This window comes from Rattus norvegicus, chromosome 10 (genome assembly GCF_021556685.1).
Source record: "Rattus norvegicus strain SHRSP/BbbUtx chromosome 10, alternate assembly SHRSP_T2T, whole genome shotgun sequence".
Classification (NCBI taxonomy): Eukaryota; Metazoa; Chordata; class Mammalia; order Rodentia; family Muridae; genus Rattus; species Rattus norvegicus.
Genome location: NC_141543.1, coordinates 8,085,886 through 8,112,806, shown reverse-complemented (window position 1 = coordinate 8,112,806; position 26,921 = coordinate 8,085,886). Strand labels below are relative to the sequence as shown.

The window sequence follows — 26,921 nt, the reverse complement described above, 5'->3', positions numbered from 1 at the left end:
TGTGCATATCTGGGAAACAAAAGCAAGGCATAAAGCCATATCCAGATTCATGGTACACCGACCAGATGATATCTTACAAATTGAATGTAAATGTTTGTCACAGGCTGCACAGAATTATCTCCAAGCAATTCAGGGAACAAAATCTCCCTGAAGTAAAAGGCCCTCTGCCTTTTTACCTGGAGCCTCTCACAGTCCCCCAAGGCATTGTTCTCTGTGGATCGTTCTGTTGATAGCATTCATGATTATTTTTAAATGTGTGAGGGACTTGGAGGCAAGGGGTGGGGGTGGGGTGGGGTGTTACCACAAGAGTATCTGTGATGTGATGTCGTGGACCTGGAACAGCGTTCTAGGCTCACTTTAAGAATAAACAATTTTCATTTTTCCCACTGCCGTTTATGGGTTGTTTGGCTGGCTGCTAGAGAGTGCTGCCCTCGGAGCTAGAGCAAGCATCTTTGACTCCCTCATTTGAGTTCTTCCTGTTGCACTTCCTGTAGCCTTGCTTTGCCTCAGAACAACATTCCTCCTAGGCCAGTGGTTCTTAATCTTAAAGCTATGACCCTCAGCCACGAAATACTTTCATTATTACTTCATAACTGTAATTTTGCTAGTTATGAACTTTAAATATCTGTGTTTTCTGACAGTCTTAGGGTGGCTCTTGTGGAAGGTTCATTCAAACCCTCTACAGGGTCATGACCCACAGGTTGAGAACCATTGTCCTAGGCTTTATCACATGGCTGTAGTTTTCTGAAGTCCCAGGGCCATGTATGGGTTAGGGGTGTACCTGTGTGTGCATGCACATGGACTCATGCATGTAGGCTCTTGTGTGTGTGTGTGTGTGTGTGTGTGTGTGTGTGTGTGTGTGTGTGAGAGAGAGAGAGAGACAGAGAGAGACAGAGAGAGAGAGACTATGTCTATTTGTGTCTGTGATTGTGTATTTATGTGTGTGCTACCTTGCCTAAGCCTCCCAAGGGCTGAGATTATAGTTGTGTGCCATACCTGGCTTTGTTTTTGTGATTTTTTAAATATATTCACACACATATAAATATATATACATATATATTATTTATAATATACTTTATTTATCTATATTAGGTTTATTAACTTTATTTTATGTGTATGGATGTTTTGCTTGCATGTATGTCTGTGCATCATGTGCGTGCCTGGTGCCCATGGAGGGGATCAGATCCCTGGAATTGAAGCCACAGATAGTACTGAGGTTGGAATTCAGTCTTGGTCTTCTACAAGAGCAATTAAGTGCTCATAACTACTGGGCAATCTCTCCATTCTCTGTGTAATTTTAAGTTGGTAATTTTAATTACTAACTTAATTGGTAATTAAGAAAATAGACGTGAATTGGTCACTTGGTTGGAGATAATAGATGTATCTGCATTTTATTTAAAAATACTTTTTGAGGCGATTTCACTATGGAGCTCAGATTGGCTTCAATTATCCTTCTACCTCAGCCTGGGCTAGGGTTCCTCTGTAGGAGGGAATTGATTAGCTCTGAGTGAAAGGTTTAAGTTAGGGCGACTGGGGGAGCGGGAGGAAATAAAGTCGGTAATAATCAACCTTCAAATGGTGCTGGGCTGCACTACTAAGAAGACACACGAGCTGGACAGTCTCTTGGTGCCTGTTAGTTGAACTTCTGTGGCCTCTCTCCTGTGTGCACTCAGTCTGCTTTAAGCTCCTTTACCCAGTAGGAACTTGTTTCTTCAGAAAAGTTGTACTGGATGCCAGCAGTTGGCTTGAACTTTATTCCTGTATCTCTGCCAGTAACTTGTTGATAGTATCTTTATTTTGGGGTGTGGTGTACTGGGGCATAAGCCCATCCTAAGCATGTGCCCTTCCACAGAGCCCTTAAATTGTTTTTTTAATATATGTAATAATTTGTGCTTTTAAAGGTATCTTAACCCCTCCCCTCTTTTAATCAAAGGTCTACGGTATCTTCAGAGTCTAAATTTTGAACGCATTGTGCTGAGCCAGCTGAACCCACTGAAGATCTGCCTGCCACGTGTGGTTAATTTCTTTGCTGCCATAACAAAGTGAGTTGTTTGCATTTTCCTTTATGGACGTTTAAAGTCAAGGGGTGGAGCTTGGTGCTGGGTACCATTCGCTCTGGCACTGAGAGTGAATTTCAGTACGTTTTCAAGAGCAACACATAGGAAGAAACCAGTAATGCTGTTCTTGCAAGAGTACTGCAGCCTGGTATTTTACTCTTTAGTGACACTGGAGTCTTGCTTTTATCCAGAGCAGCCTAAGCACTCTAATACTTAATGGACGAACTAATACTAAACAGGTGAGCTAGTGCACTGCCAGGTATAAGTAAGCTATAGATCCTCAGTTTCAGGGAGACACGCATTAGTAACAGAACAAACTGGAGGAGACCTTGATAGTTGAAGGTTAGGATAACTGAGTATGGCTCCCAGGAAGCACTCGACAGTGGTAAAGTTTCTGAATGAACAACAAAAACACAAATTCCAAATGAAGCGGTAACAAGTCTGAGGTGTTCTGGAAAGGGCATGGCATGTCCTCATCCCAGCTAGGTTCTGAGCACAGGGCTCTGCGCTCGCTCAGACTCGGGCACAGCATGGCATGGGTCGTAGATTTCACTGTGTGTATACACACGTTTTCTCTCCTATAGAAATGCAGTGGGGGAACACAAAGGCTGAGCTCTCCCCTGCCGTCACTCTCCGGCATGTAACCATGGGGTCAGTGCATCTTTGGGTTGTCTGGTGCTGCCCTTTTTGATTTTCATTGATGCTGACTTGAATTTCATGAAAAATTTTTAAGTGAGTTTTTGCTTAAGAGCAGCAATGCCAGCCAGTGAGCCCAACCTTAGGCTGAAGTTAAAAGTATGCGCTGTACCTGGCTTCTTGTTGTTGTTGTTGCTCGTTTATTTATGTCTGTGTGTTTTGTTGTTATTTTGAGATGAGGTCTCACTGTGTAGGTCTGGCCGTCCTTTAACTTACCATGTAGACCTCAAGCTCACAGAGACTCCCCTGCCTCTACTGGAATAAAGTTGTGTGCCACCATGCCTGGTTGTACCTGACTTCCCTTCCCCCAAATATACACGAGTGTTTTGCCCTCGTGTAGCTCTGTGCAGCACCTTCGTGCCTGAGCATCCTAAGTGGTCCTGTTCTTGTTGCCCTCATATCCAGCAGTATCTGCATTTCAGCCGTGATCTCTACATCATGGCCCCCAGGCCTGAGCCCACCGTGGTGATGCTTCATCTGCTTTGTTATGTGTCCCACAGTAAATACCAGCTTGTGTTCTGCTACACCATCATGGAGAGGAACAATCGCCAGATGCTCCCTGTTATTCGAAGTACAGCTGGTGGAGACTCTGTGCAGACCTGCACCAACCCATTGGACACTTTCTTTCCCTTTGACCCTTGTATGCTTAAGAGGTAGGTTCTCCTTCCTCTTCCCACGGCTGGGATTGAGAGTTGCTCTGTACTCGGTGGGCTTGCTGTTCATTTGGGTGACGGTGCAGTGTGGCTGCCAATGGCCCCAGACGGCTTCACAAGCACACCGTACTGTGCTCATGCTTTTCTGAGGTGGGTGGGGTGGGAGGGTACTAAGGCCTTTTGACTTTTTCTTTTTAAACTGCTTTGTTTAAATGGATTAGTCTGGGGGAGGAGGGGTGAGTGAATCCAGGTTTCTAGGACAGAGCGGGTACGGAGAGCTTTTGGCCTTCTAGGTTTCTGTCAACATTATCTTTCCTTTAGAGACTGAGACCTATCCCAGTGCTTGTGATTTATCTAGATAGTTTTGGGGAAACACCTAGTCATTCTTGATGTTTGTATGTTTTTGCTAACTGCAGTTCCTTTCCTTTTTTTTTTCTTTTCTCACATTTTTGTTTTGTTAGTGTTTTGCCTGCATGTATGTGTACTATACCAAGTGCTTTTAATGACTGAGGCATCTCTCTAGCCCTTGACAGTTTGTAGGCCACTTCTCATGGTCCCTAAGTGTTAACAGGTTCCCGTAGGAGTTCCACAATATCAGTCTGTACATGTGATAATTTGTTCATCACTGAGTGGACCAGAAACAGTTTCTCTTGAAATCTGAAAGACAAGATATAATCACTCACCTGCATAATGGGGGTCCTAATGATGCAGCCTCAGGATTCACCACACTTTCCTTGTCAACTGTAGCCTTTACTTCCTGCTTTGATGTGTGTCTGAGAAGAGAACCAGGGTGTTGGAATTTTGGGCTACACATTGACTTTGAAATGCCATCCTTGGCAGGTCAAAGAAGTTCATCGATCCTGTCTATCAGGCTTGGGAAGACATGAGTGATGAAGAGCTGCAGGAGCTTAGGAAACCCACTAGAAAGGTAAGGCTGGAGCGGAAGGGGCACTGCTAAGAGTCTCCTTCAGTCTCAGGCCACAGTGCGTATGGTGCTTGCCGCTTGAGTCAAAGCCCAGGTTGTGTTTTTAGTGATAGAGAGGATGTGTGGAGTTCTGTCTCATTTATTTCTATCACAGTGGTTTCATGCGGCCCCAGGCCTTCCCTCTATCCTCACTCAGTGCTATGCACCATCATACGAGACCACTCTTCTTTTCTGTATGTGTTTGTGTGTATGTGTGTGAGATCAGTTGCATACATTTGTATGGAGACCACCAGACGCCTGGGTGTTGGTCTTAGGAAGTAGTCAGCTTATTTTCTCAGACAGGATCTTTCATCAGTCTATGCCTGACTGAGTTTCCCTGCGTCAGCCTAGCCAGTGAATCCAGGCAACCACCTGTCTGACTCCTTAAGGCCAAGGTTCCAAGTATGCGTGTACCTGGCTTTTATTTTATTTTTAATAATTAGTTTGAGTATTTGTTTTTTGGGGGGAACAAAGTTTTTCTTTGTAGCTCTGGTTGTCCCGGAACTGTAGACCAGGTTGGCCTTGCACTCGGATACCCAACTGCCTGTGCCTCCCAAGCACTGGGATTAAAGGTACTCAGCACCACCCAGCTTTATTTTCTTTTAAATAATCAGGTACTTTCTATAATGACTTTGGGAGGTAGAATTGGATGGAAATGAGCTTGCTTTCAGCTTCAATGTGGTTTAGTGGTGGAGTACTTGATTAGCATAAATGAGGCCCTGAGTTCCATCCCAGCCCCAAAGCTGGGTGTGCTGGCTCATGCCTGCCATCTTAAGCACTTGGGAGGATCAGGAGTTTTGAGGCCAGTCTGCTGCACAGTGGGGCCCTGTCTTGGGGTACTCAAGGAAGGAGTTGAGAAGGAGAACAGCTGAAAACAGCTGTGTGGCTGTGTGTAATCCCAGCACAGGGAGACAGGTGCTGGAGGCTTGCTGGGGCTGCAGAGTGAGACCCGGTCTAAAAACAAACCCTATGGAAGATCCCTGGAAAGGGCTGTTCAACCTCCAGTGGTCACAGGTTGAGATCTGAGTTCTTGTTGGGTAGGACTTTGCTGGCTCCACAAACAGAAAGTGATCCTAGCAGAGTTTCACTGTGAGCCACCAAGTACAAATGCCGCAAATGCTTACTGTAGAGGCTGCTCTTGTTTTGGGATCCTCAGGAGTACACAGACTTATATCTTGGGGGTTTGGTTCATCCTTTCACATGTTGGTACAAACTCAGGTTGCCATCCCATGAAAACTTTTCAGACCAACACTGTGATATTCTCATATCTGTTCTCTCTACAGGAGCTAGTGGAGGATGAAGACGATGACTTTTTGAAAGGCGAAGTGCCCCAGAGTGACACAGTGGCTGGCCTTACCCCGAACTCCTTTGACACCCACTTTCGAAGTCCTTCCAGTAGTGTGGGCTCCCCTCCTGTGCTGTTTATGCCAGACCAATCTTCGCTCCTCTCAAGGATCTGTGATTGAGCTACGCTGTTCTCCCCAGGGCACTGTGCCCCACCACTGATCCCGCATTGAACTAGTCTATGCCTCGTGTCCAGCCTCCATGTTGGACTTCAGCCAGCATCTGAAGGGCCCCAGGTTGTGTGTGTTTGCAGTTTGCTCCCTGTGGACATAAGGAAAGATTGAGTGTCATGTGCAATATTTCACAGTGAACAGAGCAATCTGTGCCTACAGCCTTCTAATTGCTGGCTCCATGCTACATCAGCCTCACCTGGCAGGTGGCCTTCTGACAGGTTCCTTTTTGTTAGACCCACAATCACATGACTTTGTTGGTCTTGTTTTGGGGACATATCCTCCAGGATCAGCACTGCCTGTGAATACTTTTAACTGTGTCCTGCTTACAGTGGCATGATGGTTTCCTTTTGACTAGAAGTCTATTTGTGTTGTAGGGTGCATGGGGAGAGGCCAGCCAGAGGTGGGGCTGAACTTTACCAAGGGGACACAAAGGACTGCAGAGAAGCCAGGTGGGCAGAGAGCATTCAGAGAATCACAAAAAGGCACTTATTCAGGATTCCACGTCAGCACAGCTGCAGCAGCCATGGTTCAGGCTGACTGAAGCGGACCTGGGTGTCTGTCAACATTCATTCCACAGTTTGCACAACATGGACTCAAGCCAGAAGAGCTGTCTTATACTAAACAGCCAGCCTTGCTCTGTAGCAGGTGTGTTTGAGGACTGTGGAAGTTGCCTTCCCTTGTATCCTTACATGTAAACTTGTGTATTTGTGAAAATATCCCTTTAAGTATATTTAATTTTTTGCCACTTATATTTATTTAAAGGGAAGTGATATTTTCTTGGTCACAATATTTTTTAATGGAATTCTTCTCAAGGTTTATATACTCCTGTGTAATGAGACTGATGCAGAGCCCTGGATTTTAGTCTGCCTATGAATACCTTTTTGAATCAGGAAAACTTTATTGCTTTAAAAAGCTTTTATAAGAGGCAGGCAAATCCCTGAGTCCCAGGCCAGCTTTGGTGGCAAGTCACTAGGAAACCTCAAGATTCTATATGTCTTTCTTTTACAGTGTAGTCCTGGCTATCCTGGAAATCACTATGTAGCTCAGGCTGGCCTTGAACTCAGAGATCTAGTTGCCTCCAACTCTGGAGTGCAGGGAATTTGCACCACCACTGCCTGGTTCAAGGTTCTTACTTAACTGCTGACAGAAAATGCAATGAAATTGCATCTGTAGATTCTGACGGGATGTCAGGTTTGGACAGTAGCTAGAATGTAGAAGGTATGTTGACAAATAAGCCTCTTGGAGTATAAAGGAGTTTGAGGGGAAAAATCTATTGTGAAAATGAAAGAACAGCCTAGCTCACCTGAGGCCTCCCTGTTCACAGCCAATGCAGGCTTTAATAAAAAGACTCAGCCATGCCTCCATGACTCCTGTGTTGGTTCTTACCCTCCTGCTCCTAAAGGGAGTGAGATGGTTAGCAACAAATGGGCATTGGTTAAGATGTTTCCTGTGCTTTAAACAAATCTGTACGCTTGAGAGAAATTGCATCCTATCTAGCCATGGTTATACACTTTCTCTAATTTCAGCACTTGGAGGCTGAAGCAGGAACATTTTTAAGTTAACATCAGACATATTGTGATGTTTTTAAAAGCTAAAACATTTTTGGAAGAAATTAGTAAGGTCTCCTTGGAAAACAAAGAGAATTTTCTTTTTTGTACTGAGGATGGAAACCAGGGTCTTAACACATAACATGTACCCAGACAAGTCTCTGCCATCTCGAGGGGAGAAGTTTGCAAGCGCTCTGTGGTTTATAGCTGCGTGCTGCTAGTCCATGACTGGAGGACTCTGCATCTTATTTCAGGCTATTGCAGCCTGGGTCCTGAACTTATTGTGTGGTTCCTCAGCTCCCTTATGCCTTCATGTCTGGCTTTAGTATAGTAAACAGGCTATAGGCAGCACTCAGTCCTTGGGATTCTTCCACTGTTTACTAAGTTTCTACCAATGCTTGTTCTCTCTCTGTGTCTCTTTTCTGAGACAAGGTTTTTCTCTATACCTCTGCTGTCCTGTAGCCCAGTCCTCAAACTCAGATCCACCTGCCTCTGCCTCCCAAGCATGTGCCCACCCCCACCTCCCATTTGTTGTTTGTTTTCTTCACAAGCTTAGGATTGACAAGAATTTATACAAGGTAAAATCTTCTGGGAAGAAGAACCTCAACTGAGAAAGTCCCTTTATCAGACAGGTCTGTACCTGTTAGATGGGCCTGTGGGCAAGTCTGTAGAGCATTTTCCTGACTAATGGTTGATGTGGAAGGGCCCAGCCAACCAGGGGAAGTACCGCTCTGGGCAGATGGTCCTGGGTGCTATAAGGAAGCGGGCTGTACAAGCCAGGAGGAAGAAGCCCATGGCAACTGTAAAATGAGACTCCTCTCCAGAATCAAACTTCTGAAACAATAGGTTTTTGTTTTTGTTTTTTTTAAAGAAACTTAATGTGGTACCAGGTGTTTAAAAAAAAAAAAGATTTATTTATATGAGTACACTGTAGCTGTCTTCAGTCACACCAGAAGAGGGCATCAGATCCCATTACAGATGGTTGTGAGCCACCATATGGTTGCTGGGAATTGAATTCAGGACCTCAGGAAGAGCAGTCAGTGCTCTTAACCGCTGAGCCAACTTTCCAGCTCCAAACAATAGATCTGGAAGAAATGCGAATTTCTCCAGGAATCTCATGCTGGAAGAAGGAAAGGGCACCAGCCTGAAGGGGAACTTGTCTTCAGGGGAGATTTCAACAAGACCTAAAAACTTGTCAAACCATAGAATGAAACTAAAGCCCAGATAATGATGCGTTGGCCCAAATCAGCAGGAGTAAGAACTTCAAACAGGGATGTATAAAGTGAATTATTTTTAATATAAATGTTCAATTAGCCCAGCAGCCGTATTTCTTTTATCTTACGCTAGTCTCCGGAAAGCACACAGAGAAACCAAGCTTTAGTTCAAGCAGCACCTCTCTGGCTGAGTAGTTAAACAATCTGTTAACCTCAAAGGTAGTCTGAATACCTCCATCCATGACCCTAATTCTTATTGTCGTGTTCTTTGGGCTTCAGGTGTGTTTCTGTGATCTCGCTCCAGATCCCTTTCTCATGGCTCCAGTTTCTTCATCCTCCTGGTCTATCTGAAACTTAGGAAACATAAAGCGCCTGTGGGTGGTGGGCGGGCCGGTGCCTCGGTGTCCCCCTGAGAAATCACTACTTGAGACACACCGAATATAAAGATTTATTTAGGGGGAAGGGAGTGGGGACCTGGGAAGGGGCAAAAGTGAAGACAGAGGGAAGAGAAGCTGGCTGAGAACACATGGGAACAGAGTAAAAGAACCGGAGTGGGGAGCAGTCAGCCCTCTCTTTATGTTAGCTGTCACTGTCACACCTGCCTTGCACCCAGCAAGCAGTTGCTAGTTAGCTCTTGGTGGGAGCCTAGTGGAATCAATAGAAACTCCCTTTCTCCTTCCTTGTGGTCCCTGCCTCAGACCCCAAGCCCCTCCTACCTCTCTTCTGCCCAGCTGCTGGCTGAAGGCACCTTCATTAACCAATCAGGGATAAACAGGAGTGGGGTTGAGGGTGAGGCGTTATTCAATATAAACTGGTATATGTGAGGATTTGCTTGTCTTGAGGCAACCAGATCTTGGGGTACAAGCAGCGCCAGGCCAAATCCCTACAGGGATGAGAAATGGAGGAGAAAAAGACAAAAGCAATAATAGCTGGTATTCAGGAGGTCTTCCAGAAGCGGTGACTTAGATGCCAAGCAAGTTTATTAACCACAGCGTCATATATACTATTTGCAGGGGGAAAGGCCAAGGTCAGCAGAGTCAAGACTGTTTACAAAAACAAGCTATCTCAAACAGCTGCTTTAGGACTGATAGCAACACTGCAGGAAAAGTCAGATCCCCCAGAAACCTTAACCCCTGCCAGCATCGATTCTGCCAAGTCTGTTCCTCAACAAGGACACAGAACTAGCGGTCCCTCTAACTTCATCTAGAGCTCTTAAGAAGACTTGGGTTGGGGATTTAGCTCAGTGGTAGAGCGCTTGCCTAGGAAACGCAAGGCCCTGGGTTCGATCCCCAGCTCCGAAAAAAAAAAAAAAAAAAAAAAAGACGACTTGGGTTGGCCTGGCTCCCCACGGCCAGCCAATGATCTGCTTAGATGTGCATATCCTTTGCCCTCTATTTAAACTTGGACCTCATGAAGACAGAGTTGAAGGTTTTCCTGGGCCTCTTTGTCCTTCCCAAAGTGGCCATATCTCCCTTTTCTGCTTTCCATTTTTAACTAGGCTCTAGTCAATTAGCTTATTGAAGACAGGTAGACTGGACCTGACTTGGGGAACAGGTCGTGACCCCAAGTTCAACAGCATATTCCTGTTTTGATACCTGCTGCCTGAATTTCCTCTACCTCTCTCTGGTGGTCAGTTACTTTTGTAAATGCTATGTAACTATATTTAATCTGGAAATGAAGGCTGAGGCAACATGGCAAGATGGTAATTTTTTCTTAGCCCAAACTTAATTTTACGTGTATTATCTATCTCAGAATATGTTAGGGCGATAGCCTTGGCTTGGAGTCGCGCAAAACAGGTTTTAAATTTAGATCAATCGGTTAAAAGTGATTTTGGAGACTTAGCAATGCGCGAGAACATAAGTGAGCGACTCACAGCAGCCACACCTGCGTCCTAGCTTTTCTGATGAGAGCGGTGAAGAGCAAGGAGGAAATGCAGAGGTGAGGTCTCTAGTCCACGGGCCAGGGCAGGGCGGCCCTATTTCTTTCGCACCCATGCCCGGGCGGTGCCAGCTGGGGTCGCAATTCACGCGTTCCCCACGCCTTCTGCGCTGTCTGCCAGCTAAAACGGACCTTAGTTAGTTGATTACACTTTTGCGAATCAACTCGGCCCGAGGCAGGAGTCAGGGCTGGGAAACGCAAAGCACGGGGCTACCCCCGCGGTTCTCCTCTCCGCACCCTAATGCCCACATCTCTACTACAGCACCTGCTGCGAAGGACGCAGATAGTGAGTGGCCTCCCACAAAGTTAGGACTACATCTCCCGTAATGCCTTGCGACTCAACGGCTATTCCATCTTTATCCCTTTGGGCAGCTCCACGTCTGTCTGGACTACGCATCCCGGCAGACTCCGCGGTAGGCGTGGCGCCCACGATGGGCGTCGTATGGCGTGGGGCGGGGTGGCGCGGTGTGTTGCAGGGCTGTAACCTCGTACTTCGGTCTGGCGGCGGCCTAGGCAATGCCTCTGCTGGTGGACGGGCGGCGCGTCCGTCTGCCACTGTCGGCTACGGAGCTGGTCCGAGCGCACCCGCTTCTGGAGGTGAGCGGACTACCCAGGCCTGTGGGGCGGGTGGGATCTTCGGAAAACTAAGGACCTGCTGAGGCGGGGCCCAGAGAGGTTGTGTAATTTACGGAAGGTCGCACAGCACGTACATAGAGCGAGGACACGGGGGTTGGGAGTAGGGTCCATCAACACTCGGAGGGTTCTGCAGGTCGGGGCACTCCTGAGGCTCTCCGCAATACCCAGATGCACAAGGGTGTGAGCGGAAGCCCCAGCCCTTTGCGCGCCCATTCCTGCCCCCTCCCCCCAGGTCGTGGGGAACCGGATTATTTTTGGCCAGAAATAAGGGCTTCGTTTGGAAGTTGTTGGGCCCGGGAGGACCGCGCCTTAATGGCTCTTGTTCTTTCCTTGTGGGGACTTCTGAAAGAGGACTCATAGTGAAGGCAGTGGTGGCCAAGTGTCCCACATGCTAGTTTGGACTCAGTCAGCCCATGGATCTCACATAACGTAATCTAGGAGGGGACTTGTTTCCTAATCAGTTATAGCCTTGAAGGAAAGATGCCCACGTTCACTCTGAGAGGTGAAGCCTAGGAGTCTGAGGTTACGGAAGACATTCTAGAAGTTTCCTCTGAGTTGCTGTGGGGTTTGTGGTTCCGTCTGCTTACTTGCTTTGTAAGCAAGTATCTGGATCTGCTTCCTGTGCCAAACGCTTCCTGAAGGCAGATGGCATTGTGCTAACCAAATATTTGTTGTATAAATGAATGGGCAGAATAACCCCTGAGAACTATGGGACAGGGAGACTGTGATTGTTAACTTGTATTTGAAGACAGACTGATCCTAATACTGGCTCCTACAAATCGGGCTAGGCACTGTACACTTTGTCTATGAAGCCAGGAATAATACAAGAAAAATTCCAGCCACCTCAAAGATTTAGGCGATTCTCTTCCTATGTCTGAAACTTGTAGTTTTAGTGGCCATGCAACAAATTACATGAGAAGGTGGAGCTGAGATGATGTGGGGTGGCGCCTCTGGAAGCAAGGGTTTAGTTTATTTAGGGAGACAAATTCCAGAAGGCGTGCAGGGTGGAGAGTTGGCTTTCAAGATCAGGGAGGCCCCCAGTGAGGGCAAAGGAGGCTGCACAGAGGCCAGGGGAGCATCTGAAGTGTGGACCTCATGCCCAGTGCTGAGTGAAATGTTCACTTTCCTTAGGGGATGATGTGTAAGATCTGAAGGGGGAAGTAGAAAAGCAGGCCCTTGGTCACAACCATTCTTCTCATGGTTTTGGTTAAAAATTTTTTAAAGAATTATTTATTTATTTTAGGTATGAGTACACTGTAGCTGTCCTCAGACACACCAGAAGAGGGCACCAGATCTCATTACAGATGGTTGTGAGTCATCATGTGGTTGCTGGGAATTAAACTCAGGACCTCTGGAAGAGCAGTCAGTGCTCTTAACCTCCGAGCCATCTCTCCAGCCCTTGATTTTGTTTTTTGAGACAAGATTTCTCTGTGTAGCCTTGGTTGTCCCGAACTTCCTTTGTAGATCAGTCTGGCCTCTCAAGAGATCTGCCTGCATCTGCCTCCCCTACTTTATTTACATGCGAGGCAATCCACTGTGTAAAAAGATTTGGGGCAGGATCAGTGTAGCTCTGCGATCTCACTGTGTAGGCTGGCCCCTAGCTCTCAGAGCTCCTCTCTCTCCTTTGTTCCACATGCTGGGGTTAAAGATGTGCACAGCACATGCTGACTTTGTTATTCATCTGTGTGAGTGTATGTGCACATAGGTGACCATGCATGTGTGTGCACAGGGAGGCCAGAAGGTGGCATCAAGCATCTGCCATTCCACTGTGTACAGTTCCTCTGAGGCATGGTCTCTCCCTGAATATGCATCTTAGCTAGGCTGTAATGGAGCAAGCCTCACCAACCTCAGAGTTGGGGTTACAGGCATGTCTTGTCTTGTGAGTGCTGGGACCCCACTTCTGGTAGATTTCCCACAGCAAACAGTTTTAACTAGTGACCATCTCTGCAGCATCCTCTCTGTGTGAGCTCTGCACCCCTTTTCTTTTTATAGAGACAGGCTGACCTTGAATTGCCTGAGACTTCTTATTTCAGCAATACTGTAATTAGAGGTATTATCCAACATGCTCAGCATGACATATTTAAAATTAATTTATTCTCTTATATATTACATACTGACTGCAGTTCCCCTCCCCACCCATGATACACCTTTGAATGACAGCATACTGTATATTATCTTGTTTGTTTTTATGGTTTTTTTCCTCATACACTTTCACTGTATGCACAGGCTGGCCTTTCACACACGTATGTCTCAGCCTTGTACGTGCTAGGACTGCAGGTGTAAACCATAAAGCACCATGTCTGGCTCATTCCTGGGTATCCTGTGTGTCCTGTGTATCCTGTGTGTCCTGTCTCTTTCTGTCTGGGGCTTGGGGGTAGAGTGAGATACGGTTTCTCTGTGTAGCTCTGGCTGTCCTGGAGCTTGCTCTGTAGACCAGGCTGACCTGGAACACAGAGATCTGCTTTCCTCTGCTTTCTAAATTCTAGGATTAAAGGCTTGCACCACCATGCCTGGCTTCCTGTATCTTTCATGTATCAGTATTTTGAGTACACAGCCTAGTGAGTCATAAGCCTGATTAGTATTCCCCTCCCCCTTCCTGCAGTTATACTTCCTTGGGCAACCATAGTCTGAACAATTTAGATGGAAAATTCCAGAACACTTAGCTCTCCATGTATGTCTCCCCTCCACCCCCTTCTTTCTTTTCGAGGTCTCACTGTATGTCTTACTGATCACCAATTCATGATCTTTGAAGCCTCACAGGCATGTGCCACCATATTGGCTAAGAAGTTTGAAACACCTTTCACCATAGCCTGTTGTTAGGGCAATCCCATATTGTTACTGTTAACCTTCCCCACCTGTTTTCATCATCACTGTGCACAGGAAACCCAGTATGTATGTCTGGGTTTACTGCTATCTGGTATTAGGCTTTCATTGGCCAGCCACAGTAGAAGGCCCCATGCTGTACCCAATGAGAGTGCCTTTGTTCTTATTTACTAGATTGTGGGATGTGTGGGTGGTGGTGGTTTAAGTGAGAATGGCCCCCATAGGCCCTTATGTTTGAATGCTGGGTCTCTAGTTAGTAAAACTACTTGGGAATGAATAGGTATGGCCCTCTTAGAGGAGGTATTTCATTTGGGGGTGGGATTGGAGGTTTCAAAAGCCCTGCCAGATCCAATGTCTCTCTGCCTGCAAAACTCTCAGCTATTGTTCTTAACAGCATGCCTGAGTGCTTCTCCATTAGTCCCCAATTAAATGCTTTTGTTTTCTTTTAAATAAGAGTTGCCTTTGGCTTGGTGTTTCTTCAGAGCAGTAGAACAGTGGCTAAGACACAGTGTGACTGTTCCAGGCCCAATGCTTAAAAAGTCAGGATTGGAACCCTGCTGTCTGCCCTTCATTTTGGATATTATATAATTCAGCACAGTGGCCACTTGCAGCGAGGGGCTGCTAACACAAAGACTTAACTGAGCATATGTGGAGGGACCCCCTCCCCCAAACACTAGCTGTCAAGATGCTGAGACAGGCCACTGGGGATTCCACAGTATGTTCCAGGGTAGACCTGGGGTTTGGCAATCTTGAGTGGCCCCGTGTACTGTGTGTTGGCTTGTGCTGTTTTTTAGAGTTTGCTGTGTTGGGATTTATTCCTTTATGGGATTTATTTATTACTTTATGTCCAGGACCTTCCACTCCACACTCCGGCCACTGAGCCACACCCAGACTTCCTGCTAGTGATCTGGTATACAACACACTCCACAGTGTGGCAGTCACTCCACAGGTCATGTGGTCCACTCCACAGTGTGGCAGTCACTCCACAGGTCATGCACACTGGAAGAGACAGTTAAACAGGGCACAGGGTGTGGGCTGGTCCCTAAGTTGCAGGTAAGAAGGAGTTTCATTTTTATCTCTGGCCCTGTGCTGGGACCTCACACATGGTAGACAAGTGCCTATTTGTAAGATATACCCCCAGCCCTTATGTCTTCAGAAGAAATGAAAGGAATATTTTATAACAGTAAATCACATGAACTCAAGCTTGCATATCCCTAGCTATGGCTGTTGGGCTTCTCATCTGGGAGACACTGTGACAAGCGGGCTCCAGCACTTTAGGACACATGGGACCAGGAGCTTGGCTCAGTAGATGGCATGCCTGTGGGGCAAGCTTCAAAGTGCTTATGTAATTCCAGTGCTGAGGGGTGGAGCACTGAATCCAGGTGCTGGGTGACCAGCTAGTCTAACCAAAACTGTGAGCCCCAGGATCAGTCAGAGGTTCTGTCTCAACACTAAAGCAGGGCTGTCAGGATGGCTCACACGGTATCACACTTGGTGTCTGGAACATGCATGCTGGAGGAGAAAATTAAGACTTAAGGGTTGCCCTCTGACCTCCACATGCATACTATGTATGTGGCGTCTCACAGGTGTATGTGCATGCACACATAAAGTAAAACAGAAATAAGGGACACAGTAATAGAGGAAGGCATATAAAACTGACCTCTGGCTTCCAGCACACCATGTACACTCATATATGTACCTCTCACACACACACATTTCTCACACATGCACACTTCTCATACATATTTCTCATGCACACTTCTCATACATGCACACCTCTCACACATGTACATCTCACTCATGCATACTTCTCACACATGGACACTTCTCATGCACACTTCTCATACATGCACACCACTCACACATGTACATCTCACACACATGCACACTTCTCACACATGGACACTTCTCATGCACACTTCTCACACATGTACACCTCTTATTCATGCTCACTTCTCACACATACATACCTCTTACTCAGGCTCACCCTCACACATGCATACCTCTCACAAATGCACACCTCACACATGCACACCTCTCCCACATGCACGCTTCACAATGCACACCTCTCACACATGCACACCTCTCACACATGCACACTTCTCACACATGCACGCCTCTCATACATGCACTTATACATGCACACCTTTCACACATTCATACTTCTCACATGCATGCCTCTTACACATGCATACCTCTCACTCATGCACACCTCCCACACAAGTTCACCACGTCTGCTTTTCTCCCTTTCTCTCATGCACACAAATGTGCTAAAGTGAAGCTTCATTCAGAAACAGCTTTTATCAAGTGGGAAGAGAGCAGGCTAGCCACTGTTCCTCGGCATGGCCATGTTGTGCTTGTCTTGAAGTGGTAACTTGTTCTCACAGCACTTTACTCACGGGTGGTGAGCCAGCTGTGAACATGAGTGGTAAGAATGCCTTATTAACTCCTCTGGTGTGTCACTGGGCTGGGGTGTGATGAAATGTGAGGCAGTCATGTTTCCCCTGGTTTGTACAGTAACCAAGCCACCTCACGAGTTGGAGGTTATGTGGTTTCCGTTTGCTGTTTTGCTTTCCTGAGCCCCACCCCAACCTTGCTGGAGACTGACTTCTGAGCCCCAGAACCTCCTAGCTCAGTTCTCATGTCCTAGCATCTGAAACCCAGGAAATCATTAAAGGAAAACAGTGCTTAGTTAGACTGATCATTAAGTTCCTCAGGTTTCTTGGATTTTATTAATTAGACACAAATTTACAGTAACGCCTGGCCTGGTAAAGGCAGATGCAGGGCTGAAGCAGGTGTGGGATGCTGACACATGACGAGGCTTGCTTACTGCAAGTTGGAAGGAAGAATTCATTTCAGTAGTGTGTCAGCTCCCCTCTTTTTTTTTTTTTTTTTTTTCTTTCCAGAGCTGGGGACCGAACCCAGGGCCTTGTGCTTGCTAGGCAAGCGCTCTACCACTGAGCTAAATCCCCAACCCATCAGCTCCCCTCACATGTGAGTGTGTGCCCAGGCTGGCCTCCATCTCCTGAGCGCTAGGATTACAGATATTTCCTACCATGCCCAGCCACTTTTGCCTTTAAGCAGCCTCGGTCTGGCTGGTTTGTGATTTCCAGTGCTGGGATGATAAGCAAGAACCACCATTCCTTGCTCAGATTTTCTTACACTTGTAAAGTGGTGATGTACACCTATAATCCCAGCACTTATGAGGTAGAATGGAGAGTGTAAGGGCAGCCTGAACTACTGTGGAGAAGGCGGGGGGGGGGGGGGGACAGAGAGAATGAACAAAGCAAAAATTTGAACTCTGATGAAGGATTGGCTGCCTCTGTCCTATGCACTGGGATCTGGGTCACGTGGCATTTAGTCAGAGTGAATGTTGCTGCTCCTCTTTCTGCTTCAGCCTTCTGTTGCCAGTACAGCACAGTTCAGACATGCGGCCTGCCTCCCACTTCTGAGTACACACTGGCTCTCCCCACTTCTCTAGGTCTTCAAGCCTCACTGATTCACACTACTATTTTATTCTGTTTCAATTAAACAGGAGAGAGCCAGACTTCTCAGAGGTCAGTCTGTTCAACAAGTGGGACCCCAGGGCCTTCTGTATGTTCAGCAGAGAGAGCTTGCAGTGACCTCCCCAAAGGATGGTAGGTTAGGAAGCAGTGCATTGGGTCATAGCCCAAAGCCCACTGGGTATTTCATGTTATTTCTTTTTTAAACAGGCTCCGTCTCCATTCTGGGTTCTGATGATGCTACCACTTGTCACATTGTGGTCCTGAGGCACACAGGTATGACGACAGAGAGGAAGGAGACGATTTGTTAAACCATCCCAACCACATGGGACCACTGGTGTTCGCAGTTTGAGTTTCCCAGTGAAATCTAAAGCCATATCTCTCTTGTCTGCATAGTCCCTGGTGCTCTGGTCAGATGGGTTGGCTGGGCAGCATGGAGTCTTTCAGTTCTCTTACAGGGTGCCTAAGGATGAGGTGGTCTACATGTCTCCCTTGCCAGAATATACAGAATGACTCCTTTCACTCTTGTTTTGCAGGAAATGGGGCGACCTGCCTGACACACTGTGATGGATCTGACACCAAAGCTGAAGTCCCCTTAATAATGAACTCCATAAAATCCTTCTCTGAACATGCCGAGTGCGGAAGGTATGTGCTGTGCTGCTCACATATGGACGGACACTGGGGGGCACCCGCCCTGTGCCTGCACTCCTGAGCACACGGACTGATGCATGGGTGGGTGGGAGGGAGGGAGAGAGGGCGGGTAAATAGATGAATGGATGGATGGCTAGACAGGAGGGAGGGACAACCCATCGTTGCACAGGGCTCACTATGTACTCTGGGCTTAAACTCATGATCTTCTCCCCCTGGCCTCCATAGTGCTGGGATTATGTGTCAGGCTTCTGCGCTCAATTTTAACCTGAGTTTGGCTTTAAATCTGTGTATGTTGGGATCTTTGCATCTCAGGTATTAATTTGTTATGGACTACTCAGGAGGTATTTCTGTGGGACCTGCTCATTCTAGGAGCCAAGAACTTCCTTTTCAGTGTAGGCTGAGTGCTCATACTCAAAGCAGGCAGGTGGGTAAATGTGTAGGAAGGACTGAAGAAGATGGCAGGGCCAGCTGAACGTGATGGTGCTACGTACCTCAGCAGGCCAACAATCTGAGCATGGCTAGGGTAAGAACCAGCCCAGAATAACTGCCTCAGCGTTTTATCCTTATCCTGGGACACACGGTCATGTACCAAGGCCACACAGCTAGTTACGTTCTGGCCTGTGACCCAGGCCTGGCTTTCACTTGCTCACATAACTGGTCCACTTGCTCTGTTATTGCACTTGGCTCTTATTTTCTTGGTAGCCTTTGACGGAATTTGTACAGTCATACACAGGTATTTAGAGTCTTGGGGACACTACTGGTCAGCTTTATAGTACAATAAGTAAGTTAAAAGAATGGCGAGAAGGCGTGGTACCATATCTTTAATTCTAGTATTGGGAGGGAGAGGTGCAGAGGTAGGAGGATGTCTTAGTTTGAGGTAGCCTTATCTCAATTCAAACTTTGTGTGTGTGTGTGTGTGTGTGTGTGTGTGTTATGTGTGTTATGTGTAGGTGTGTGTAGGTGTGTGTGTGTGTGTAGGTGTGTAGGTATGTGTGTTGTAGGTGTGTGGGGGGGGGTGTGCTAGAAATTGAATGCTGAGCCTTGCATATGCTAAGAGTGTGTTGACACTGAGTCCTTTTTAAAACTCAAACCTTATGGCTGTGTCTGTGCCATAGGCTGGCAAACTTCACAGGCTTTTGACTCATGTGGTTGTAAAATTGCCCTTTCCTTTTGCTTTGGCCCAAGCTAGCCACAAGGGTCCTCAGAACATAACTGTTAGCTATTCCTGGTCTACTTGCAGACAATGTTTAGTTATTGTGGATATCGGGGTCAGACTGGTGGGAGTGGTGGCAGAGCCATGATGGTCAAAGCCCAGATGCTCTTTGGCGGAGGTACTGAGAAGTTCTAGAGTATTCCAGGTGGGTGGCCAGGTGACACTGCACTGAGGACTCTGGGTGACACTCTTGCTGTTAGCCTGGACAACCTCACATTATGCCCACAAGTATTTTCATCATATGTTGTAGGTGTTCCTGGAAGCCACTAACTAAATATCACCTTAAAACCAGCACACAGTCAATTCTTATCCTAACTCTGATCATTGTACCTCTCTTGGCAGGCTGGAAGTCCACCTTGTGGGAGGATTCAGTGATGATAGGCAGTTGTCACAGAAACTTACGCATCAGCTTCTTAGTAAGTTCATCCCCCACTAGTTGCAAACATGTCAGAGGCTCATTTAAAACAGCAATTAATGACTTCTTGGGGAGTACATACTCTGAGCTGTATAGGAGTGGTCTTTGTAATTAATCTCCAGACAATGAAAACAGCAATGATAGCCTTTTCTGTTAGACCCTTACAAGAGAAGACACGTGATGTTTATCAGCTGTGTAATAGGTATCCACTAATTCTACACACACATTGGAGCAGCCTGCCATCCAGGAACCTGGCACTGTGGCTCAAGCCTTTAAAGGTTTGTTCCCCTTTTTAGAATCCATTCTAAGGAGCTCATCCAAAGTGTGCACAGAGAGGCTGGCAGGATGGTTCAGTGGGTAGAGGCACTTTCCACCAAGCCTGACAGGTATTTGGGAGGAGGAAACTGACTCCTGTGAGTTGACCTTTGACCTCCTTGTGTGCTTTACAGTGTACATACACAAGTAAGAAAATTTAAAAAACAGACATTTGCACAGAGATTCTGATCCACAGATGAATAATACAATAGTCCTGACAATAGGGAACCCCAGTATCCTGAGTTACAAATCTACTGGGAACTGTAACCTACTTAACCAGTAGGAGGGTGAGGCAGAAGGTTGTTTATTCCTAACCAGCCTGAGCTACACAGTGAGACCAACAAAAACCCTTGAGAAAGCGTGGGATGGTAGAACATCCCTTTAATTCTAGCTCTTTGACAAGCCGGGGCAGGTGAATCTGAGTTTCAGCGTGGCCTGGTTAATGTACTAAGTTCAGGGGAGCCAGGGCTATGTGGTGAGACTGTGTCAAATAAAACTTATTCAGAAGTTTTAATTGCATGGGGGTAGAGAACCCGTGTCTAACAAAAGCAACCAGAATATAAAACTATATGGTGTGTGTGTGGTGTATTGTTGTCTCTGTTAAGAGTTTAGCTGTGTACAGAAACTGAAGGGTGACCTACAGTGGGGTGATGGGCATTCAGAACCTACTCACTTCTATTCTCTTGTCCAAAAACATTCACAAAACTTTTGCTCTGGGGACTAGAATGATGGCTCAGTGGTCAGGGGCACTGGCTCTTCCAGAAGACCCAGGTTCAATTCTCAACACCCACATGGCAGCTCATTGCTGTCTGTAACTCCAGTTCCAGAATTGGCAGTCCCTGGAACCACTATGCACATGGTTACATACATCACAGGCAAACTCTTATACACATACATTTCTTTTGCTCTAATTTAGACTCAAAAAGAGTCTGTTTCCTTGTAGAATACCCCCTTGTGGGTACTAAGAGCTGAACCCAGCTCTCTGCCAGAGTAGAGTAAGTGCTTTAACCACTGAGCCATGTCTCTAGACCCATGTGAGCACTGGGTCATATGTGCACTATATAGCTTGAGCATGAAAGTAAGGACAACTTGTGTGTGGGGGTCCCATATATGGAACATAGATTGCAAGAGGCTTTCCAGATTTCGCCTTCTTGCTGACCTAACCTCTACTCTTACCCCATTTTTAGACAGGATCTCATGCAGCACAGACTGGCCTTGAAATTGAATGTTGCACCACACCCATTTCTGTAGTGCTAGGATTGAACTCAGGACCTTGAGCATTCTAGGCAATTACTGTGTCAGTTGAGCTATATCCTAGGACCTTACTAGAACATTTTCATGCATATATATCTTAACCACACTCACATACCCCTGTTAACTTGGGTACTTTTTTGACATCAATTGTAGGTGAATTTGACAAACAGGATGATGACATTCACTTAGTGACATTATGTGTAACAGGTAAGTTCTGTTGCATTCCCCAAAGGGGGTATAAGGGCTCAGGAAAGTTTTGTCTGTACGTTTTTTTAAGATTTATTTTATGTGAGCATACTATCGATGTCTTCAGATCCCATTACAGATGGTTGTGAACCACCATGGTTGCTGGGAATTGAACTCAGGACCACTGGAAGAGCAGTCAGTGTTCTTAACCACTGAGCCGTCTCTCCAGCCCTATCTATACCCTTATAACAGCTACCATCAGGATAGGAATTGTAAAATAGACTCAAAAGAAACTGTCACTCATTGGATGCCTTGTCCCCACTACCTTATCACTAGGTAGACTTCTTGCTACCAAGTCCTACCCAACTGAACTGGATGTTCACACTACTTCTACACAAAGGCTCTGATGTCTGGTTTCCAGACTGTCAGAGCTTGTCTGTGTTCCTGGGCAGGCAGGGCTGGCAGTGGCCCATCCGGAGCTCTGCACTGACTGAGCTCTTCCTTCATGAGGAACAACTGCTTAGTGCTTCTGCTTCCCTTCATTTCTTAGAATTAAATGACCGGGAAGAAAATGAAAATCACTTTCCAATCATTTATGGCATCGGTAAGTAGCATTTGTATCAGAGGGTTATATGGTTTCCATGTGGGTATGGCAGGCCATGTCAGGTTAAAGGTCTGACTGGGCAGTCATCCTATCTGTTGGTGGGTTTGGAAATGACGGGGAAGAGCCTGACTTGATTTACCTTGTAGCTGTGAGGCTGTTAATGCCAGTGTTCAGCATAGGTTATGCACACCCCACACCCACTCCTGCAGCTTTAATGTCACATGGGTGGGTCTGGCCTTTATTTTCCCTAGCCAGTGCTCATGGGTAAGGTGTGAGGTATTTGGGGCCAGTGCTCATGGCTAAGGTGTGAGGTATTTGGGGCCAGTGCTCATGGCTAAGGTGTGAGGTATCTGGGTCTCTATACATTCTGGGAATGGAAGAAGCCCAAGGTTCTCTCTGCAGTCCTGAGGCAGAAGCCCAAGGCTCTCTCTTCAGGCCTGAGGCAGAAGCCCAAGGCTCTCTCTGCAGTCCTGAGACTAGCAAATTGCAGAGGGCTTCCGGTGTATCCTTGGTTAGTGAGCTGGGTAGTGAGCACACAGGCACTTCTTACTTTATTCTCTCACTTGGCAGCCTTACAAGTGTCTATGGTCACTGATGTGCCCTGAGAGTCCAGAACATATGTGGAACTGTTCTTCCCCCCTGGGCTGGGGCAGAAGTTGTCAGCATCTCAGCCTTTTCTTCAGATCCCACTCTTTTCTGTTACTGCTTCTCATGTGTAGTGCTAGGAATGCAAAGTCTGTTTTGGATCTTTGTTGATTTAGTCACTCCCTTGTCCCTTGCAGCAGTCAACATTAAAACTGCAGAGATTTACAGAGCTTCCTTTCAAGATCGTGGCCCAGAGGAGCAACTGCGTGCTGCGAGAGCTTTAGCAGGAGGCCCAGTGAGTGGCAGCCCATTTTTGTGGGATGGATAAAGAGGGAGCCCCCCAAGAGCCTCAAGTGTTTAGACCTGAGAAAAGTTATGGCCACCTCCTTTCCAGGACCCAGCCTACTTCTTCAAGAGTTAAGAGGTTCTAAGTGAGTTTAGGTTCTAAGTGCTAGACACCAGTTCTCTGCCTGGAACATAAAGAAAACAGTAGCAGCCTGGGGCCTCTTCCCATAGAGAGGACAGCAGGGACAGAAGTGACTAAGGAGTCGTTGGATGAGTGAGTCAGTTTAAAAGTTTACTTTCCTTAGGGTACTATATTTTTCCTTGTTTTTAGCAGTGCTGAGGATGGAGTCGAGGCACTGCCTCATATATGCTGGGTAAGTGCTCTGTCACTGAGCCCTTCTCACCTAGGTTCTTTTGTTTTTAGATTTTCTTTTTTAGAAAAGAGCTTGTTATGTAACAGCCACAACATTTCCCAGGGCTAGTATTACACAAGTGTACAATTGTGTCTTGGACTCTAGGGTACTTTTTAATTATTCATCCCATCTGAAGAATTGGTAGAAGCTCGAAGAATTTAAAATGCCCAGAATAAGCCTGGCATGGTGGCAGTTTTAGTCTAAGCACTCAGGAGACAGACAGGTGGATTGCTGTGAGGTAGAGACCAGCCTGGGGTGTGTAGTTTTCAAAAAGGAAGCCAAACAGGAGCCAGGGTTGAGGTGGGATGGGGGTGGGAGTTCACTGGCCAAGTACTTGCTTGCTGTGTTGATATAATCTGTGCACTGACATAAGAATCCACGTGTACTGAGCATGCTTCCAGTCTAGTACTGAGGACAGACAGACAGGCAGATTATTGAGGTTTCTAGCCAGCCAGCCTTGCCGAACTTTTAGTGGGAGACCCTGAGGCCCTGTCTCTGTCTCAAAAACAACTGAAGACACAGGGCACAGATGCCTGGTTTCACATATGTGCCAGTAACTCATGCCCCAGCAAGCTCAAAAGTCTGCTTCTTTGTGTAGTGTAAAGTGTTTAGTGTTACACATTCATTTTGCCAATCTCTTACCATTTTCAGGAGTCCTAATTTTGTCTTTAAAAAAATTTGCATTTGATACGGTTTTGCAATGTAGCCTAGGGTGTCTTGGAACTATGGCAAGCCTCCTGCATAAATGTCCACCAAGTGATGGGATTATCAACTACCATGACCAGTTTGGTGGTTTAGTTTTGTTTTTTGTTTTTGGGGTTTTTTTTGTTTGTTTGTTTTGTTTTGTTTTGTTTTTTTTGAGACAGAGAGTCACACTGCAGCCCAGGGTGGCCTGGAACCCACTTTAAGATTCCTTTTGTTATTTAGTTAATAAATAGAATATTGAGTAACCTGCTCAAAGCTGAAAATTACCACTGGCATGATTTGGAAATTCAAGGAAGGGGTCTTTTGGCCAATCAGCTTCTACAGAACTGGTTGTGGTGGTGCATACACCTGTGATTCCACATAGGGGCGTCAAGGCCAGCCCAAACTACATGAGACCCACTGCAAAACATAAAACCAGGTGAGGTATGGTGGTGCACACTTTAAAGCAGGAAGATCTCTCTCAGTTTGAGGCCAGCCTGGTCTACCAGTCAGTACCTGTCTCAAAAACAAAACAGACAAACAGCAACAAAAACTAAAAACCTCAGATCTGTTATTTTATTCCTTTTGTGAGACAAGGCCTCACTCTTATCATCCAGGCTGTCCTGGAACCCAAAGTGATCTTTGAGTTCAGCCTCAGCCTCAGCCTCCTGAGTGTTGGTTGGCAGGTGTGAACTGTCTGTCATACTTGGGCACTGTGAGCTGTTTCCTGTGACATGATGACTATTTGCTTAGGGTAGTAGTAATAAGGAGGTATTTTGTGTAGCCACGAGGAATACAGGCTTTATTTTAGTCAGACCTACCTGGCTTTGAGGCACTGCTGATGCTCACTGGACACGTGACTTGACACCTCACCATCAGCTTCCCCTTGATAGGGCAGCATGCTGTTTTCTTGTAGGCTTGTTGTCAAAAGTAAACACAGCAACGCACAGGACCAAACACAGAGAGGCACTCGATGGTGGCAGCTTTGTTATTACAGGAGGTCAGTGTGTGCAGCTTCTCAGCTAAGGGGACAAACAACCTGGGAGCTAGACTAAGCAGGTAGGAAGGCAGTGTCCTTACAGCTTGTCATGGAAATGGTTCTTTTAGATGATTAGCATTTATGATGCAAAGACAGAACAACTTCGAATAGGCCCGTGTTCCTGGACGCCATTCCCACATGTGGATTTCTGGTTGCAGCAAGATGACAAGCAAATCCTAGAGGTGAGAGTTTACAGGTGGGCTAAACCTTAAGTCTCCGCACCCTGGTTCCCATCTGTAAGAAAAAAGGGTTAGACCAGCTGACGCTGCTTCTCCCAGTGGGTGAGAGTGACTATCTGTAGCCATTGGCAGTCTCTTTCCTTTCTGACAGTGGGGGATTAGTAACGTCCTGGCAGCTGTTTACACAGGTGAAGCAGTAAGCAATCAAGTGTGTCTCCCCAGATGTACAGAGGAACCACACTAGAACTAGCCCAGTGAATGTGTGCACAGCCCAAAGCTACTCTGACATTGTATGGGGGGGTGCAGCCTGGCTCCTCTCACATCCGCCATTTTGTCTTTTTCAGAACCTTTCTACTTCTCCTCTGGCTGAGCCCCCCCACTTTGTTGACCATATTAGATCTACCTTGATGTTTTTAAAAAAATTCCCATCTCCAGAGAATATACTGTTTCCTGGAAATAAAGCTCTCCTCTACAGAAAAAATAAAGATGGCTTATGGGAAAAGATCTCTCCAGGGAACTAACATCAGATCTGGGTTACCGAAGAATTCACCTTTTGGCCTGAAGAGACCGTTGCTGGTTTGGAATTCACACCTGCGCACTTTTACTTCCTCCATCCTTACTGTCTCCCGAAATAAAGCCTCATTTTGGCAAAGGCGATCTGTTTAGATGACTGTTGCATCACTACAAAGTAGACATTTATTTCCCAGCAGTGAGGGAGGGTGGGCGGGCGAGGCCACTGGCCTCACTGGAGAGTAGGCAGTGACTTCAGAGACAAGTTGGTCAGGAAAACTCCTTAGTCAGAAATTACTTTCAGAAACTTCCTGTCAAAATTGCTCTGTACTAGGCAAGATGAAAGGTTCAGAAAGAAAGAGCTGAGCTTTTGCCTTTTGACAAGATCCTGGGAGACCAAGTGTCTGAACACCATGAAGGCAGCTTCCCTGTGTGTGCTGCTGAGATGGTCAGTTAGGGTAAGGAAGCTACTGCTTAGGAACTCTCATGTTGCCTGCTGCACACCTTTAGTCCCAGCACTCGGCAGGCAAATCTCTTGAGAGTGTGAGGCCAGCCTGGTCTACAAAGCAGGTTCCAGGATCTAAAAAGTTCCAGGACAGCCAGGGCTGTTCAGAGAAACCTTGTCTTTAAAAAAAAAAAAAAATCTCCTGAGAGGCTCTGCCAGAGCCTGACAAATATAGAGGCAGGTTTGCGCAGCCAACCACTGAACTGAGAACGGGATCCCTAATGGAGCAGTTAGAGGAAGGACTGAAGGAACTGAAGGGGTTTTCAACTTCATAGGAAGAACAACAATATCAGCCAACCAGACCCGCCCCCCCCCCGCCCCCCAGCTCTCAGAGACTAAACCACCAACCAAAGAGTACACATGGAAGGACCCATATGGGGCATCAATGAGAGGAGAGGGCCTTGGCCCTGTGAAGGCTCAATGACCCCATGTAGGGGAGAGCCAGGGTGTGGAGAAGGGAGGGAGGGAGGGAGAAAGGGGGTCGGTGGGTGGGTGGGGGAATACTCTCATAGAGGTAGGGTTGGGGGAAGGGATA

The 26,921-nt window shown here is 46.6% G+C and overlaps 3 protein-coding genes and 1 long non-coding RNA gene across 60 annotated transcripts in view; 2 read left to right on the top strand and 2 right to left on the bottom strand.

Annotated features, from left to right (window-relative positions):
- The window catches only part of Rrn3 (RNA polymerase I transcription factor RRN3), a 35,312-nt gene extending 28,058 nt beyond the window's left edge, over window positions 1-7,254 (top strand). For 2 of the 3 annotated variants that reach the window (NM_001443612.1, NM_001135846.2), the window contains exons 15-18: window positions 1,934-2,042; window positions 3,254-3,406; window positions 4,247-4,334; window positions 5,654-7,254. In NM_001443612.1, coding sequence (NP_001430541.1) covers window positions 1,934-2,042; window positions 3,254-3,406; window positions 4,247-4,334; window positions 5,654-5,836 — 533 coding nt within the window. In that variant the 3' untranslated portion in view covers window positions 5,837-7,254. The remainder of the gene's footprint in view (window positions 1-1,933; window positions 2,043-3,253; window positions 3,407-4,246; window positions 4,335-5,653) is intronic. The other variant, XR_015630715.1, reaches the window with a different exon arrangement.
- A 1,456-nt stretch (window positions 7,255-8,710) lies between these two features.
- Window positions 8,711-11,132, bottom strand: LOC102552514 (uncharacterized). Of its 3 annotated transcripts, none has more exons than XR_015631379.1 (3): window positions 10,852-11,132; window positions 9,365-9,531; window positions 8,711-9,001 (listed from the first exon to the last, which is right to left on the bottom strand). It is a non-coding gene; the product is annotated as an uncharacterized LOC102552514 (long non-coding RNA). The 3 variants fall into 3 exon arrangements; XR_015631380.1 differs by having other exon boundaries at window positions 10,522-10,865; XR_015631381.1 differs by having other exon boundaries at window positions 10,533-10,865.
- On the top strand, window positions 10,973-26,026 carry Ntan1 (N-terminal asparagine amidase). 50 transcript variants are annotated; one of them, XM_087572685.1, is made up of 10 exons: window positions 10,973-10,999; window positions 17,581-17,683; window positions 17,759-17,824; window positions 18,085-18,193; window positions 19,755-19,828; window positions 21,550-21,603; window positions 22,133-22,186; window positions 22,969-23,066; window positions 25,261-25,374; window positions 25,716-26,026. In XM_087572685.1, the coding sequence occupies exons 4-10, from the start codon at window positions 18,150-18,152 to the stop codon at window positions 25,890-25,892; spliced, it is 615 nt and encodes a 204-aa protein (XP_087428811.1). In that variant the 5' UTR covers window positions 10,973-10,999; window positions 17,581-17,683; window positions 17,759-17,824; window positions 18,085-18,149; the 3' UTR covers window positions 25,893-26,026. The 50 variants fall into 50 exon arrangements, 46 of the variants coding, with proteins under 46 accessions (XP_087428811.1, XP_087428817.1, XP_087428798.1 ...); XM_087572691.1 differs by having other exon boundaries at window positions 25,261-25,388; XM_087572672.1 differs by having other exon boundaries at window positions 21,923-22,186.
- Window positions 23,593-26,921, bottom strand: part of Pdxdc1 (pyridoxal-dependent decarboxylase domain containing 1) — an 88,169-nt gene continuing 84,840 nt past the window's right edge. For 3 of the 4 annotated variants that reach the window (XM_087572652.1, XM_087572654.1, XM_087572655.1), the window contains one exon: window positions 25,126-25,426. In XM_087572652.1, the coding sequence (XP_087428778.1) occupies window positions 25,394-25,426 (33 nt within the window). In that variant the 3' untranslated portion in view covers window positions 25,126-25,393. Of the gene's footprint in view, window positions 25,427-26,921 lie in introns of all 4 variants that reach the window. The other variant, NM_001134961.1, reaches the window with a different exon arrangement.

Coding starts and splice junctions, on each gene's coding strand:
- Ntan1 (XM_087572673.1), top strand. CDS start 11,103: ATGCCTCTGCTGGTGGACGGGCGGCGCGTCCGTCTGCCACTGTCGGCT. Junction 17,684..17,758: donor AGTGACCTCCCCAAAGGATG/GTAGGTTAGGAA, acceptor TTTTTTAAACAG/GCTCCGTCTCCATTCTGGGT. Junction 25,375..25,715: donor ATGACAAGCAAATCCTAGAG/GTGAGAGTTTAC, acceptor TGTCTTTTTCAG/AACCTTTCTACTTCTCCTCT.